The sequence below is a fragment of the Triplophysa dalaica genome, chromosome 17 (genome assembly GCF_015846415.1).
Source record: "Triplophysa dalaica isolate WHDGS20190420 chromosome 17, ASM1584641v1, whole genome shotgun sequence".
Taxonomy (NCBI): domain Eukaryota; kingdom Metazoa; phylum Chordata; class Actinopteri; order Cypriniformes; family Nemacheilidae; genus Triplophysa; species Triplophysa dalaica.
This window is the reverse complement of record NC_079558.1, coordinates 12,196,894-12,214,228: the sequence shown is the minus strand read 5'-3', so window position 1 is coordinate 12,214,228 and position 17,335 is coordinate 12,196,894. Positions and strand designations below refer to the sequence as shown.

Below are 17,335 nucleotides of genomic sequence, written 5' to 3'. Positions count from 1 at the left end.
GACCAACCTTGCTCAGGGTTTTGTTGATAGCCCTGCTGTCTTCTTCGCTGCAGTGAAATGTGTTTTGGATACAATAACTGAACTGCCATCTACGGTATGTGTCCTACAGTATACTGATGACATTTTAATCTCCGCTGAAATTGAGGCTGACTGTTTGCAGGCCTCAAATGTTGTTAGCAATGTGCTTGCGAGTGCTGGATTTAAGGCCTCAAATAATAAGTGGGTGCGATCCAAAGTCCATTACCTGGGCCACATCATTTCACCTGGCCTGAAGGCCATTTCAGCTTAGAGGGTGCAGCTGATAAAGACTATGCGAACTCCTGAAACTGTGACACAGTTACAAAGTTTTTTGGGATTGGTGAACTATTGCCGTGCATGGATACCTGACTGTGCGTATCATGACAAAAATCTACGATGTCTCATTCAACATGGCATGGGTCCAAGGGACTCATTGAAGTGGACTTCTGAAGCGGAAGAAGATTTTAATGCATTGAAGATCGCTATCACGTGGGCTCCTGCCTTGGGGCTACCAGATTATTCAAAGCCGTTTCACTTGTATGCGGGGGAGGCTATGGGTGTCCCAATGGCTGTTTTGACCCAAGAGCATGGTGGCAAACCACGTCATGTCTCTTATTTGTCCAGACAATTAGACCCAATAGTCCATGGAATGCTTGCATGTCTTCGTGCAGTGACTGCGGCGGCGGAGATTGTAAGAATGGCTGAGAAAATAGTTTTATCACATTCTTTGATTTTTATACACCACTCATCAGGTGGGTGTTATTTTAAACAATTTGAAGACACAGCACATGGAGGAGGTCTGGCTATGAAGCAACGCTGTTAGCCACAGAAAATTTAACCATTAAGCCCACTTCGGTTTCTAGCCCAGCAATTCAGTCACTGTTTGGCTTATCCACATTGATAACTGATACTGTACCTCATGATTGCATGAATGAGATTGAGCGATCCACTGCGGCCAGGGTTGATCTGAAAGATACGCCCCTGGATGGGGGGGAGCATTTATATATAGATGGCTCGTGTTCAAGACCATCTGATGGAGTGTATCTGTGTGGATATGCCATTGTGACACAGGAGGGTGAGAGGTTGGAGGCATACCGCCTGACTCAGCAAAGGCTGCAGAAATAATTGCATTATCAAAAGCCTGCGAGTTAACAAAAGGCAAAAGAGCTTCCATTTATACGGATAGCAAATATGTTTATGGAGTCGTTCAAGACTTCTCCCAGACTTGGGCTAGATGAAATTTTAAGACGTCTGAGGGCAAACCAATATCACATGCAGAGTTGGTGGGAGATTTTTTTCAAGCTGTAATGTTGCCATCTGAACTAGCTGTAGTGAAGGTCAAGGGACATGTTTCAGGAGATGAAACAGACGCTGTTGTCAACAGAAATGCTGATGAAATGGCCAAATGGGCCGCGGAACATGCAGAGTTTTCTCCAAATCAGAGAGTGCAGAGTAGGGACGTAGAAACAATGATGTTTGCACATGTATCATGCATTCCTGACATAGATTTGAAATTTTTGCAAAGTCAACCCACACAGGGAGACGTGAAACATTGGGCAGAAAATGGATGATCAAACGGTTTGATAAGAGATTAAAATGGTAGAGTCGCATTACCAAAGCTGTCCTTGGTAATATTGATAAGACATTACCATGGTATTTTCCACAACAGCACATCTAAAGTTACACAGATGAATAATTGCCTGTATTGTATACAGGATACAGCAAAAATGGTCAAACTAATAGTATTCTCGTGTTTGATATGCGCCAAAACAAACCTTCACAGAAAAACGCCACATGACGCGTTACCGTTTCCAGAAGCTTCTTTTCAGATTTTTCTCATATGCCAGCCGGTCGGAAATCTAAAATACATATTAACTTTTGTCGATAGGTTTTCAAAATGGCCAGAAGTATTTGCGTGTGCGAAGGAGGATGCTAAAACTGTTGTAAAAATACTATCGAAAGAAGTTCTACCTCGTTATGGAATTCCAATGACTATAGAAAGTGACAACGGCACGCCATTCACATCGAAAGTGACCAAACTATTGGCTAAAGCATCAGCCATAGATTGGCACTATAATATACCATACCACCCGCAGTTGTCGGGGGTGGTGAAACGAATGCACCGAACAATCAAAGATAAGATCACGAAAGCCTGTATGGAAACAAGCAGGAAATGGCCAAATGACCACATCCTCAATGACAAAATACTCACCATTTGAAATTTTGATGGGTAGACCTTTCCCGACCCCTTGGGTTTCTCTTTCTCTCCCTATACCGTCAGATATATGGGGTCAGATTTGTTTCATTATTCTGAATAAATAAACTATGATTCGCAAATAAATATAGAGAATTTCACAAACATTTTTTAAATCCACATATGAACAAAAAGCGAACCATAAATACATGTTAGACGTTCCACAAAAATAAATGAAATTCACAAATAAATACAATGAGATTTGAAAAAAAAAATATTTAGAAATGTATTTTAATGATATTTATTTGTAGATCGCTTTTTTCACATTTGTGCATCGCTTTCTGCACATTTGTCGATCAGTGCACACATTTGTCGATCGCTCTCTGTGCATTTGTGAATCGCTGCACGCATTTGTGGATCAGTGCACACATTTATGGATGGCTCTCTGTGCATTTGTGGATTTTGAAACATTTCTAACGTCAAATCGTGCGCACAATCCACAAATAGATGGACTCCGCCCACTATCTACGCAAGCCAATCGGTTAACTTCTGCTTTTGTTGTCCAATAGGCCACGTTATAATTCAGCCAATCACGTTTTGCTCTGCACTAAGATTCAGGGAGCTAACATGGCGACTAGTCCAAAATGTGTGTTATACTATGGCAGAGAGTTAGACAGTAAACAGAACAGTTTAGCCAAAGCAGCAGAGACCATTCAGGAATGGGATAAACCGAGAGGACTGTAGAAATTACGTTTTATTTTGAATTATGAATGACATAGAAATTCACAATGCTGATGATTCCCCCCACGTTAATTCTGCCATCGTTATACTGGTAGTACACCGACCAGGGGCGGAGCCAGCCGATTTTGCCGGGGCTTCAGCCCCGGATGTTTTGAGTGTAGCCCCGATTCCCGAACGAGAAAAAAAAAAAAAAAAAAATCCATTTTTTTTTTTTTTTTGAGCCTATGTAAACCCGCGAAATCATAAGTTGTCCTATTTGCGCTTTGGCTTTGCACGTACTGCATAGTGCATACAGCCTGTAAAAATAGACCTTAAAAATAATCTAGCCTAGAGTATAGGCTACATTTCTTTGCTGTCGTTTCTTCCTGTTGAATATGCAGCAGGTAGGGGAGGAGCTAGCAGCAAAGTCAAGTGTCTGAGAGAGTGTTGTTAATAACGACAGACAGCGGGCAGGAAAAATGAAGCAAACGAGACTTTGGGGATTTTTTGGAAAGAAGTCAGTGGGTAAGAATTCATTTTTTTTAATCCTTTAAATCTAAAGATCATCATCTGGATGTCTTCTTTCACTGTATGTCTATTTGTTTAACTAGCTATTAGGGTACTAGCATCACTTGTATGTTACTAGCATCTGATAGAAGTTAGTAGGGGTGTGTGCCAAAAAATCGATTCACAGAAGAATCTAGATTCTCATTTGCAACGATTCAGAATCGATCTGAAATGTCCAATAATCGATTTAATAAATTAATTAGGGCTGGGCAAATTAACGCGTTAACGCGGGCGATTCATTTTTTCAGCTTAACGCATTAAAAATATTTAACGCAAATAACGCAGCGTCCGTTTTTATATCCATTTTGCTTAGCGTTACATGATCATCACGCTTATTCATGTAAATACTTCCAAGCGTGACAAGACACAAGAGAACGCGCTGTATGAGAAAGACTACAGCAGGTGATGAGAGAGAAATATAACTAATATAGAAGGACATACCAGATAGACAGCAAGAGGTGAATAGTGTATGTTGTATGTTGACTCTGTGTATATGTATTGAGCATGATGTTAAAGATGTATAATGTTATCATGCTCAGTTGAGCAATGGTTATGCTCTTCATATCCAAAAAAAAGGTTGTGCTCAGTTGAGCACTGAGAGGATGTTAGCCTGCCTTGAAGATAATGTTAAAGATGTATTTTGACTGAAAGTAAAGTGTTACTGACTGTAATAAAAAAAAAAAACCTCTTCGAGTGATCCCTGTATTTGCATTAAATGTTCTGGGCTAAGCCCCGGATGTCCTTCAATGCTGGAAACGCCCCTGACACCGACTGCAGCAAAAACTCGGAAATTTAGCCCTTTGGAACATAAGCATAATAAAACGGGTGGCTGGCAGACCAAATCAGTCCCGACTGCCTAGTCACCGGGCTTTTCCACTCCAGTCCGTGCACGCTGTTATCAAGTCATACACGTTTAAATACAGCACATATGTATCAATACGGACAATGTAAACACAAGCAATCATTACATAGTATAAAGAGGCCATTATAATTTCTTAGTATAACACACATTTTGGACCGCCACTAGTCGCCATGTTAGCTCCCTGAATCTTATTGCAGAGCAAAACGTGATTGGCTGAATTACAACATGGCCTATTGGACAACAAAAGCGGAAGTTAACCGATTGGCTTAAGTAGATAGTGGGCGGAGTCCACCTATTTGTGGATTGTGCGCACGATTTGACGTTAGAAATGTTTCAAAATCCACAAATGCACAGAGAGCCATCCACAAATGTGTGCACTGATCCACAAATGCGTGCAGCGATTCACAAATGCACAGAGAGCGATCCACAAATGTGTGCACTGATCGACAAATGTGCAGAAACCGATCCACAAATGTGAAGAAAGGGATCTAGAAATAAATATCATTAAAATACATTTGTAAATAATTTTTATTTGCAAATCTCATTGTATTTATTTGTGAATTTCATTTATTTTTGTGGAACGTCTAACATGTATTTATGGTTCGCTTTTTGTGCAAATGTGGATTTAAAAAATGTTTGTGAAATTCTCTATATTTATTTGCGAATCGTAGTTTATTTATTCAGAATAATGAAACAAATCTGACCCCATATAGATAAGCCCACCCATAATTTCGTTCCAGGCCAACAGGTGCTGATTCGGAGACTGAAACCACTCGCAGTGGGGGAACCGAGATGTCTTGGGCCAGCTGTAGTTATCGCTGTAACAAGATCTGGAGTGCTAACGGATCATCAACCGCAGTGGATTCACGCATCCAGGCGGAAGCATCTGCCATCGTCCGCATCACCAATTGAGACTGTAGGGCCTAAGAAGCCTGCCCAGGTGTGACAGGGGCACTGGTGAGAGGGCTTGCACCAGACAGAAGATCCTTGCTCTAGTAGTGGGCGAGGGGGCCATCTGTCAGCTGAACATAGGGCCTGGGCAAATTCTGTCCCATTTATAGCTTCCTGATCACCTCTGAAGGTTCCCCTGTTACACATTTGGGTCTAAATTGTCCAATATGTCAATCATATGTCTGGTATTGATACTGGCCAGTGCACAAGCAGTTAAATTATTAGATAAAGATGATTTATGACGCCCACCACATTCATATGCTACAAACATGTGATGGAAATTGACTAACACCATAAAGAAAAGTGACATGATAGTTGTTGTACTTATGTTCCAGATAATGATGCGGATGGACATTTGATCGACCAAGGAATAAAGAAAATCAGAAGAGCAGTTGCTGAGATGATCCAGCCTTTTCAGTAAAATCGAACAATGGCTGATGTTAATTGTTATAATTATTTCATGCTTTCTGGTTTTGCTTTGCTTATGGCCCTGTATTATGGCTATGATTCGCCGTGCATTAAAATCATCTATAAGTTTGATTATGAAAGGTTACCATGTTGCTCAGGCAAGACCAGGGGATAAGATGACCACAAATCCGGATGTAATGTAAAAACAGAGATAAACAAATCTGCTCCGACTGGACGTGGTCCTTAGATATTTTCTTTATTATTTAGCATTTTACTTTTACTGTTTACCATGGATTCGGAAAATGTATTGGTAAGTCATAAATGACTTAAAGAGGGCAACTGTTAGATGTAATTTCCGCATAAATGAATACAAGCATGCAAACTAATGAATTGTGAAGTTGTTAAGCTCACTGAACACATTCCTGGCTAGATAGTTGGAGGAAGGGTTTCCCTCTGGCTATATGGGGGGATTCCTTGTAAACTAAACATTCTTTGTCCTGCCTGCTATACCTTATTTGTTCATTCTGTGAACCCCTGGACATTTGAAACCATCCAGAGGTCTTTTGGTACCTATATAAAGGCTTGTAGATTCTAAAATAAATGAGTTCAAAAGCTGGATGCCTTTGTGTCTAGTTCTTGTGCTCCCAGATTTGCAGAAGAATTCTCTCACAACATCCAACTTATTTCTGATTTGATTTTAAGGGTAATCCAAAACAAAGAAAGAAACTTAGTGTTCGAAAGGAACCTGAAGTTTAACAGGTGCTTCCCGCCTCGTGGAATTTGCTTAGTACCCACGTTGCACATTGCTACAGTATTGTATTTTTCTCAGATCTTGTAGAATTGCCAGACCGGTGAAGCCATTTTCGTAGCTCGTAAAAAAAGGTCTAGCGCATTTTGCATCATCTGATCGGGTTTCATGGTCGGGTTTTTTCCTTTATAGAGACCGCCGATCATACTAGCCAAAGGGATTATCGGCTGATTGTGATCGGCGACCGATCAATCAAGCACCTCAAGTTATTTGAGTGCTTCAATTTCTTAAATGAAAATGTTGCACTGTTCTGCTAGTTTAAGACTCAAAATAGTAACTGGTAACTATTAAGTTATGAGACTGTAATTCTGAAGTGTTAAAATAATGTCTATGCAAAATAATTTCATTCTGTTATCTGATTGCTTCATAAAAAAACATAATCCCAGGACCAGTTTTGCAAATAGTAGCCTAATTTTAATGGCTCCCGCTGTAAATAACCTAGCGTGCCCCCAGCACCTGCTTTCAACATTCTTGTGTGCCGCCGCTACAGACTAGTAAGTAAAACTCAGTGTATCATAGGTAATATAAACATATTTTACTGGATAATAACCTTTAATGCTTGTCTGTAACTAAATGAAGCTCAGATATTCTGTTAATATTTGGCTAACGTTAACTGAGATTAGACTAACTGTAGTGGCAAACTGGCAAAGGCATTTCGCGTTTAAATGTAGCTTTTCATGCTGTGCACGTAGATCGATCACTACACATGTTTGGTAGATTTATATTAATCCATCATCTGATCTTTAAATCATTGCATTTGCAGTCTTTGGCAACAGATCTTTGGTCTTGTGTTCAGCATTTCTAGAGAGAGAGAGGAATATAGGGATGAACTCACAAACTAGTGAGTAAAACGTGGTTTTTGTATCATAAAACGTATTGTATCAAACTCAAATAGGGGTTGGCTAATTAGGCTAGTCGCTAAAGCATTGGATTTTAATTTTGCGGAGTTGAATTGTAGTCAGGGGGGGCACTTCGGATCCAGTTCGGATAAGCGGTAGAAAATGGAATGGAATGGAATTGTAGTCACTTTTTTTCTATCCGTCTCCAGTAAATTAGAATACTTAACACTTTACATATTCCCAGTAGTCCATCCATCCATCCATTTTCTTCCGCTTATCCGGGGCCGGGTCGCGGGGGCAGCAGTCTAAGTAGGAATGCCCAGACTTCCCTCTCCCTAGACACTTCCTCCAGCTCTTCCGGGGGGACACCGAGGCGTTCCCAGGCCAGCCGGGAGACTTTGTCCCTCCAACGTGTCCTAGGTCTTCCCCGGGGTCTCCTCCCGGTGGGACATGCCCGGAACACCTTCCCGGGAAGGCGTCCAGGGGGCATCCGGAAAAGATGCCCGAGCCACCTCAGCTGGCCCCTCTCGATGTGGAGGAGCAGCGGATCTACTCTGAGCTCCTCCCGAGTGACCGAGCTTCTCACCCTATCTCTAAGGGATCGCCCAGCCACCCTGCGGAGAAAGCTCATTTTGGCCGCGTGTATCCGGGATCTTGTCCTTTCGGTCATGACCCACAGCTCATAACCATAGGTGAGAGTAGGATCGTAGATTGTAAGGCGTAGCTCTCGATTTACCGGTCAATTCCCAGTAGTATTAATGGAAATGTCAAAACTCTTAACCATTATGTGTCACCCTAAGATTTGTACTGGCCCCTTTGTGCTACATCATAAAAAAATCCTAAGGGTGCCACTGCTGTTAATGAGGTTAAAAATAAACATGATCAGTAGACCTTAATTTGGATATTACAAAATTTATCATGTGTGACTCCAGTCCAGGCAATAGTCTCAAAATCTAATTATATAGATAATGAGCATCCTAGTTTGATTTTAAGCATCTCTTTCCCTGGGATTTCCATCTTTGACATTGTTAGGTCTACACAAAATTAACATTATGAAGGATGATTCATATAAATACTTTATCTTTGTTTTCACAGCAATTCAAATAGTAATATTTTAAAGGAGCAAAGTGGAGATTGCCCGCGGCATCAAGTGGTGAGGTTACGAATTGCAATCCTTTTCTAGCACTACAGTTGAAAAAACAATAAAACGCTAAAACAATTCTAATTATAATACTAGTGATCTTAAAGATGGAATTGTAGGCTACCAATGTAAAACTGAAAAAAGCGTATAGACAGTTTCAGAGGCAACAACATAAAAAAGCATTACTGAATGTGGCTAAAACATAATTCTTTGCAAATAATAATTAATAAATAATAATAATTAATAATTAATAAAGTCAATTTTTAAACAATTAATATACACTTAAATATTTGTATAAATTCATATAAATTAAATATGAAATTACTATCAACAAGCACAGACCGGTGGTTAACTTTGGGCCAGGGACGTGTGTCTGATGAAACCGTTTATAAAAACGAGAAACTGAAAATATTCCAATAATATATTATTAAAGGAGTGGGCACTTTAGAGGTGGCTAAGAAAATAATCACAAATCAGAACCGAAATTATTTCATTGTGAAATAAAAATATATGTACAGTTGTGTTCAAAATTATTCAACCCCCAATGCTGTAAATGGTTTAAGGGAATTTAGTGTACATCTGTAATTGTATTCAGAATGAAATCCTACAAGGACTTCTTAAAGAACCATATGCAACTAAAATGACATCAATTAGTTTTGTAATACAGTAGTAAATGTTTCTTTTGTGAATTCTTCATTGACATAATTATTCAACCCCTTAAAGACTACCACTCTGAAGAACAGAGGTTCAATGAAGTGTTTTCAATCAGGTATTGAAAACACCTGTGGATATCAGGGAGCAGCAATAAAGCCTTATAAGCACCAATTAGGCAGCTTTAAAATGACTGTGATACTCAGCTCCTTCTAGACATTTACTGGTGTGGTTACAAACATGGTGAGGTCAAGAGAATGGTCCAGGAAGACAAGAGAACAGGTGATTACTCTTCACAGGAAGGGTAATGGCTATAAGAAGATTGCAAATATGTTAAACATACCAAGAGACACCATAGGAAGCATCATTCGCAAATTCAAGGCAAAGGGCACTGTTGAAACGCTACCTGGTCGTGGCAGAAAGAAGATGCTGACTTCGACTGCTGTGCGCTACCTGAAGCGTAGAGTGGAGAAAAGTCCCTGTGTGACTGCTGAGGAACTGAGAAAAGATTTGTCAGATGTGGGTACTGAAGTTTCTGCTCAGACAATACGGTGCACCCCGCGTAATGAAGGCCTCCATGCCAGAACTCCCAGGCGCACCCCCTTACTGTCCCCAAAGAATAAGAAGAGTCGACTGCAGTATGCCAAAAGTCATGTGGACAAACCACAGAAGTTTTGGGATAGTGTTCTGTGGACTGATGAAACAAAATTAGAACTGTTTGGGCCCATGGATCAACGCTATGTTTGGAGGAGGAAGAACAAGGCCTATGAAGAAAAGAACACCTTGCCTACTGTGAAGCATGGCGGGGGTCAATCATGCTTTGGGGCTGTTTTGCTTCTGCAGGTACTGGGAAGCTTCAGCGTGTGCAAGGTACCATGAATTCTCTTCAGTACCAGGAGATATTGGATGACAATGTGATACAGTCCGTCACAAACCTGAGGCTTGGAAGACGTTGGACCTTTCAACAGGACAATGATCCCAAGCATACCTCCAAGTACGCTAGAGCATGGTTGCAGATTAAAGGCTGGAACATTTTGAAGTGGCCATCGCAGTCACCAGACTTAAATCCGATTGAGAACCTCTGGTGGGACTTAAAGAAAGCAGTTGCAGTGCGCAAGCCTAAGAATGTGACTGAACTGGAGGCTTTTGCCCATGATGAATGGGCGAAGATACCCGTAGATCGCTGCAAGACACTTGTGTCAAGCTATGCTTCACGTTTAAAAGCTGTTATAACTGTAAAAGGATGTTGTACTAAGTACTAAGATTGAATGTCACTTGGGGGTTGAATAAAACTGATAATGATGTGAGCTCAGAAAAGACATTTGTGGTTATTTCATTATAAATGTTATGTTATATGTGTCTGACCTACACGTGCCTCTTTGATTTAATTGTAAGCAGGATGACTGAATGATCATAATCAATGTCAAACCGACCAAAACAATCAATTTCAGTGGGGGTTGAATAATTTTGAACACAATTGTACGCTTCATCATCTCATTCACAATATGTGCGTGCAGCTCTACAGAGAAAAAAGATTCACATAACAAAATATTCTCAGACAGATGCATGATCCTCACTGAAGACCACGCATATTGTCAAGATTTTTACAGAATGAATCCAGACAGGCTCTTCGGACGCTTCTAAAAGTCTTTATTTATTTAATGAACTAGTAAATGACAATTCAAAAAGGAAAAGTAACATTCCAATTAGTAGTAAAAACAGCACAGACTTGGTCAATTACATGACCAAACAAGTGAATAGAAACTGGCCAGTAAAATTGTGTAATATTATTTTATATTATATAGATATTAGGAGTTAAAAACACCTATGAAACACTAAACATTTAACATTCTGCGGGAATAATAATCAGTGTAAAATAATCTATAAAATAGAGGCTACACAAATAAGAACAGTTCTAATGCCTTAGAATGCAGATGCTGGGCGAGGTTTTTAATACGACACAGACGTACATTCTGTGCATCTCCAGCACCATACACTCTATATATGTGATACCTCTCTTTCTCCTTCAGTGCAAAATCCAGCTCATTGGCAGACAGGTGAATAAAATGTCTCTCTCTCTTTATCGTTGTCTTGACCTCCACAAAGATCTCCCTTGTTGTGCCGGCTCTTGGGCCCTTATTTGCAAACGTAAGCTTGAAGTCACAAGGCTGGCCGCTCTCTCCTTTTTCATTGAACCAGGTGATATCAATGGGTCCATAATCACCTCCGTTCTCTTTCCAGTGAGTGAGGAAGGAGAAAACCAGTTGCTCTCCCCACTGTCCAATACAGGCTGTATCGTCAAAGTCTTTAGAGATCACCAGAGTTTGGGGCATGGTGCAGTCCAGGTCCAAATCCTCCAGGACGGCCTCTGGAGCCATCGGTTTGGTCCACACTGCATTATCTAGAGTCCCAAGTGGTCGCTGTAGGGTTTCGACTCCCTGGAACTGGCTTGAGACCATCTCTGGTACTTGAGCTGTATTATGGCCTCTGGAATTACAAGAATTTAAAAATGAAGTGTAAATGAGTAGTAATCAACAGCAGTGATCATTATAGAAGCAAATACTTACAGTGTTGTGGGAGTCTCTGGTGTGTCTTGTTCGACTGCTGTAGGTGTTGGGTTGGTTTTGTGGTGGTGGGGAGTTTTTTCCGGTTCATCTGCGTTTGACTTAACAGGTTGAGGATGAACCTTCATGTTTTGCATAGTGAGCTCTTCCTTCATCTCTGTGCGACCAGGCCTATCTGTAAATGGGGTTAAAATAAAATACATGATCAGACCATCTTTTTTTGGATAATACAAAATGTATAATGTGTGACTCCTTGTTACAAATATGGTAGAACGATTACTCCAAAGATGCATTTCTCAACAATCTGCCTGAATTGTCTCAAATATCTAGCATGAGTAAGAACGATGACGATCTTGACATTACTATTGAAAATTTTAACTCTACCTTCTCGGAAACATTAGACACAGTTGCTGCTCTGTGTTTAAAAAAAGATTAAAAATGGCAGCCCAACACCGTTGAAAACTAATTTAGAAGGTATTTCATATAGCATGGAAGGATAGTACTCGAAAATACAGGAATGCCAAAAAACGTCTAGATCCGCCTACTTTTCATCACTAATAGAAGAGAACCATCACAACCCTAGGTTTTTATTTAACACCGTGGCTAAATTAACAAAAAATAAGTTGTCTCGACTTCAGATTCTGATTATCAGCATAACAGTGATAAATTTATGAACTGCTTCACTAGTAAAATCCAAGACATTAGAGAAAAAATTATAACAATGCAACCAGAAGTGAAACCCGCTGAACATACTAACTACAGCACCCCTAAGGAGAAATTGCAATTATTTTCTACAGTAGATCACGATGAACTCTCTAAAATCATTAGATCATCCAAATCAACAACATGCGTGCTAGACCCTATACCAACAAACATAATGAAAGAAATGCTCTCGGAAATTATAGATCCTCTTCTATTATTATTAACTCATATGTGCCTATAGCATTTAAGGTGGCTGTTATAAGGCCCCTTGTCAAAAAACCCAAGAGAACTAGGGAATTACAGGCCTATATCGAATTTACCTTTTATATCTAAAGGTCTTGAAAAAGTAGTTTCAACTCAGTTATGCTCCTTCCTTCAAAGGAATGACATTAATGAAGAATTCCAGTCTGGATTTCGAGCATGTCACAGTACAGAGACTGCTTTGATCAGAGTTACAAATGATCTGCTTTTAGTGTCTGACCGTGGCTGTATTTCGTTTTTGGTGCTGCTAGACCTTAGTGCTGCGTTTGAGACCATTGACCACAGCATACTCCTACACAGACTCGAAAAGTACGTGGGCATTAATGGAATAGCATTGAAATGGTTTAAGTCTTATTTATCTGACTGTTTTCAATTTGTAGCAAAAAACAACGAGGTGTCCCGCAAATCGCAAGTCCAGTACGGTGTACCACAGGGCTCAGTCTTAGTGCCTCTGCTCTTCGCATTATATATGCTACCTCTAGGAGATATAATAAAGCAACACGGAATTAGCTTTCACTGTCATGCTGATGATACTCAACTTTATATTTCCTTAAAGCCTCATGAAACCCAGCAGTTCCATCGAATAAAGGAATGCATAGTTGATTAAAAAAACGGGATGAGTAACAATTTTTTACTACTCAACTCAACTCAACTCAACTCTATTTATATAATGCTTTTTACAATTTTCATTGTTACAAAGCAGCTGTACATGAGACACATTGAATACAAGTATGAATTCTAAAGCAGCCCCCCCGGCCAGGCAGATAGTGCAAAACAATATGCAAACGGTGGTGAGGAACCCAAAACTCCCATCGAGAAAAAAAACCTCAGAGGAACCCAGGCCCAACCAGAGGATTCCCCTCTGGCAAAAGCTGCTGCCTCTGCACAAGCTCAACAGTGCTTGCACAACAAGGCTTAATAAAAATATAAAAATTAAGTATTTAAGATTATCATTAACAATCTAATAGCATTTGAAATGTTGTAGGAAAAAACAAAGTTGTCGCGTCCTTTATCCAGCTCTATCCTCTTAGCTCTTGTCAGGTCACCGCTTCTCATTCTCAGCTCTGCCATCAGGTCTGGGCATGAACTGCATCCTGCGGTAACCTTGGAACAAAGAGACAAGACTGGCTGAGAGTAGAGTACTGTTCTGCACTCTTTGATGCAACAAGTACATAATTTGATGTTGGATGTGTTCCTGGTTCCGGTTGATCTAAATAATGCAGCCTAAAACCTCTGAGGATTAATATTATGGAGGTGTAGTGTATGCAAGATTAAAAAGATGAGTCTTTAGTCTAGATTTAAACTGACAAGAGTGTGTCTGCCTCCCGGACAGTGCAGGGAAGAATATTCCATAGTTTAGGCGCTAGATAAGAAAAGGATCTATCACCTGCACTTGATTTTGAAATTCCAGGTATTACTAACTGACAGGAAGCCTGAGAGCGTAATGTACGTGGAGGTCTGTAATACAATAGAAGTTCATTCAAATACTGCGGCGCTAGACCATGTAGGGCTTTATAGGTAATAAGCAAGATCTTAAAGTAAATGCGATGCTTTATAGGTAACCAGTACAAGGTTGACAAATCCGGGGTTATATGCTCATACTTTTTTGTACGTGTAAGAACTCAAGCTGAACTGGGACAAAACAGAAGTGTTACTCACTGGACCAAAAAACGCCATATGTAACAACCAAGAATACTGCTTAACTATTGGCGGATGCTCCATAAAGACCTCGTCGTTAGCTAAGAATCTTGGCGTTGTATTCAATAGTAATCTGTCATTTGAGAGTTATGTCGCCAACACCTGCAAAATTGCATTTTTTCATGTTAAGAATATATCTAAACTACGTCATATGCTGTCGCTGTCAGATGCAGAGAAATTAATTCATGCATTCATGACATCAAGACTAGATTACTGTAATGCACTTTCAGGTGGTTGCCCTGCAGGCCTATTACAAAAACTGCAACTGGTTCAAAACGCGGCAGCTCGAGTTCTTACACGTACAAAAAAGTATGAGCATATAACCCCGGTTCTGTCAACCTTGCACTGGTTACCTATAAAGCATCGCATTAACTTTAAGATCTTGCTTATTACCTATAAAGCCCTACATGGTCTAGCGCGGCAGTATTTGAATGAATTTCTATTGTATTACAGACCATCACGTACATTACGCTCTCAGGCTTCCTGTCAGTTAGTAATACCTGGAATTTCAAAATCAAGTGCAGGTGGTAGATCCTTTTCTTATCTAGCTCCTAAACTTTGGAATATTCTTCCCTGCACTGTCCGGGAGGCAGACACACTCTTGTCAGTTTAAATCTAGACTAAAGACGCATCTTTTTAATCTTGCATACACTACACTTCCATAATATTAATCCTCAGAGGATTTAGGCTGCATTATTTAGATCAACCGGAACCAGGAACACATCCAACAACAAAACGATGTACTTATTGCATCAAAGAGTGCAGAACAGAACTCTACTCTCAGACAGTCTTGTCTTTTTGTTCCAAGGTTACCGCAGGATGCAGTTCATGCCCAGACCTGATGGCAGAGCTGAGAATGGGAAGCGATGAGCTAACAAGAGCTGAGATGATAGAGCTGGATAAAGGACGCGGCAACTTGACACGATTTTTCTACAACACTTCAAATGCTATTAGATTGTTAATTTACATTTAGTCATTTGGCAGACGACTTCCAAAGCGACTTACAGTGCACTTATAACAGGGACAATCCCCCTGGAGCACCATGGAGTAAAGTGTCTTGCTCAAGGACACACTGGTGGTGGCTGCTGGGATCGAACCAGCAACCTTTTGATTTACCAGTTCAGTGGTTTACCCCACTAGACCACCATCTGATAATCTTAAATCTATAATTTACCTTATTCGTAAGTTTATTTATTTTTTATTTAGCCTTGTTATGCAAGCACTGTTGAGCTTGTGCAGAGGCAGCAGCTTTTGCCAGAGGGGAACTGGAATCCCCTGGTTGGGCCTGGGTTCTCCTGAGGTTTTTATTCTCGATTGGAGTTTTGGGTTCCTCGCCACCGTTTGCATATTGTTTAGCACTATTTGCCTGGCCGGGGGGCTGCTTTAGAATTTAGAAGTTAGACATAATTAACATTGTATATAAGAATATATACTCCATTTAATATTTGACATGTGGTTATCTCTCCTATGTGTGCTTTCACTGTGCGTGTGTGCGAGTGTGTGAGTGTGTTTGCATGTGTGCGTCTATGTCAATGTGTGTAAGTATGTATGCATATTGTGTGTGTGGAGCATTTGTATGTCTGTCTTTGTTGTTTTCACCTTTTTCTTGTATTTACAGGTATATGCCTTTAGTTGTTTTTCTTGTATTCAATGTGTCTCATGTACAGCTGCTTTGTAACAATGAAAATTGTAAAAAGCGCTATATAAATAAAGTTTAGTTGAATTGACTCGAGTCCAGGCAGAAGTCTCAAAATCTAATTGTATAGATAATGAGCATCAAAGTTTGATTTTAAGCATCAATTTCCCTGTGATTTCTATCTTTGACATGGCATTTAAATAGATTTTACACACTTTTGCTATAAGGTTCCTTCCTGTGGTTGATAGGCACAATTCTGTTACCAGTGTTGTTAATTATGTCTCTGTATAAGCTTCCCTGTGGGCATACATGTGAATTTATTTATTAAGCTGATGGAACTGGCGAATACAGAAACGTTGTTTGAAAACCATTTCACACTCTTCCACATGCAGGAGATGGGCGGGGCTTTGTGTACAGACCAGAAAAACGAAACTTAAAGAGTGTGGTTGTAGCTGCTATGAGGCTGCTCAGGCAGCAGCGTCAGTAGAATTTGTCTGGTTAAGAGTTGTTAAAATACTGAAATAATTTTAGAGACATTATTTCAAGGTCGAAAAACTACATAGTGTTGCATTAAAGCATTATCGTATAGCATTATTTAGAAATATCACATTTTCTGAAATTTTATGTGAGCCTAACTTGTTTTACTGTGTTTTACATAACACATTTTATTAAATAAATACAGTGGCTGCTTGGTCAAGATGACTAAATAAGTAACTGTGAGAATCTGGATTTCGTCCTGTCCTCCACAAATATTGCATCTGTGTTTAATAAGAAGTTCATATATCATATGTATTCATTCGTATTCATTCCTATTAATATTAACTTCTATTCACATAAGATGTGCCTTACATTCTTGTTGTTTAACCTCGTTGAAAGTTGTATCGTATCTTATGCTGTCTTATGTTGATATAAGTATCTGTTGTTCTCCATCACAAGGTTCCTTATGATATCTAGGGACAATTGTTTTGTTATTGTAATATTAAATATGTAATCATATCTGATTGTTCAGGAGGAAAGACTAAACAGAAAGTCTGGTGATTTTCCACTCTGGTGGTTTTATATGACACCTCCTGTTTCAAGCATATAAATATTAGTCCTTAATACAATAAACTTTGGACTCTGATTGAACAAGCACTTGTGTCTGTGTCAAACTTTGTCTCCAGGCCTGAAACTCTGTGTGTTCAGTCGACTAGACTCTTCAACCGTAGAATATTGTTTAGACAAGGGGACATAAGAAGTTTACATTCTTTCAGTAACTTAAGATCAAATACACCGTAAAGGACCTTCGAGATAGGAATCGAACTCGGTTCGCCAT

At 39.8% G+C, this 17,335-nt stretch overlaps 1 protein-coding gene across 4 annotated transcripts in view; it reads right to left on the bottom strand.

Annotated features, from left to right (window-relative positions):
- Positions 1–10,800: 10,800 nt before the first annotated feature.
- The window catches only part of wu:fj29h11 (uncharacterized), a 59,414-nt gene continuing 52,879 nt past the window's right edge, over positions 10,801–17,335 (bottom strand). For all 4 annotated transcript variants that reach the window (XM_056770796.1, XM_056770797.1, XM_056770798.1 and 1 more), the window contains 2 exons: positions 11,727–11,898; positions 10,801–11,646 (listed from right to left, as the gene is read on the bottom strand). In XM_056770796.1, the coding sequence (XP_056626774.1) occupies positions 11,055–11,646; positions 11,727–11,898 (764 nt within the window). In that variant the 3' untranslated portion in view covers positions 10,801–11,054. The remainder of the gene's footprint in view (positions 11,647–11,726; positions 11,899–17,335) is intronic.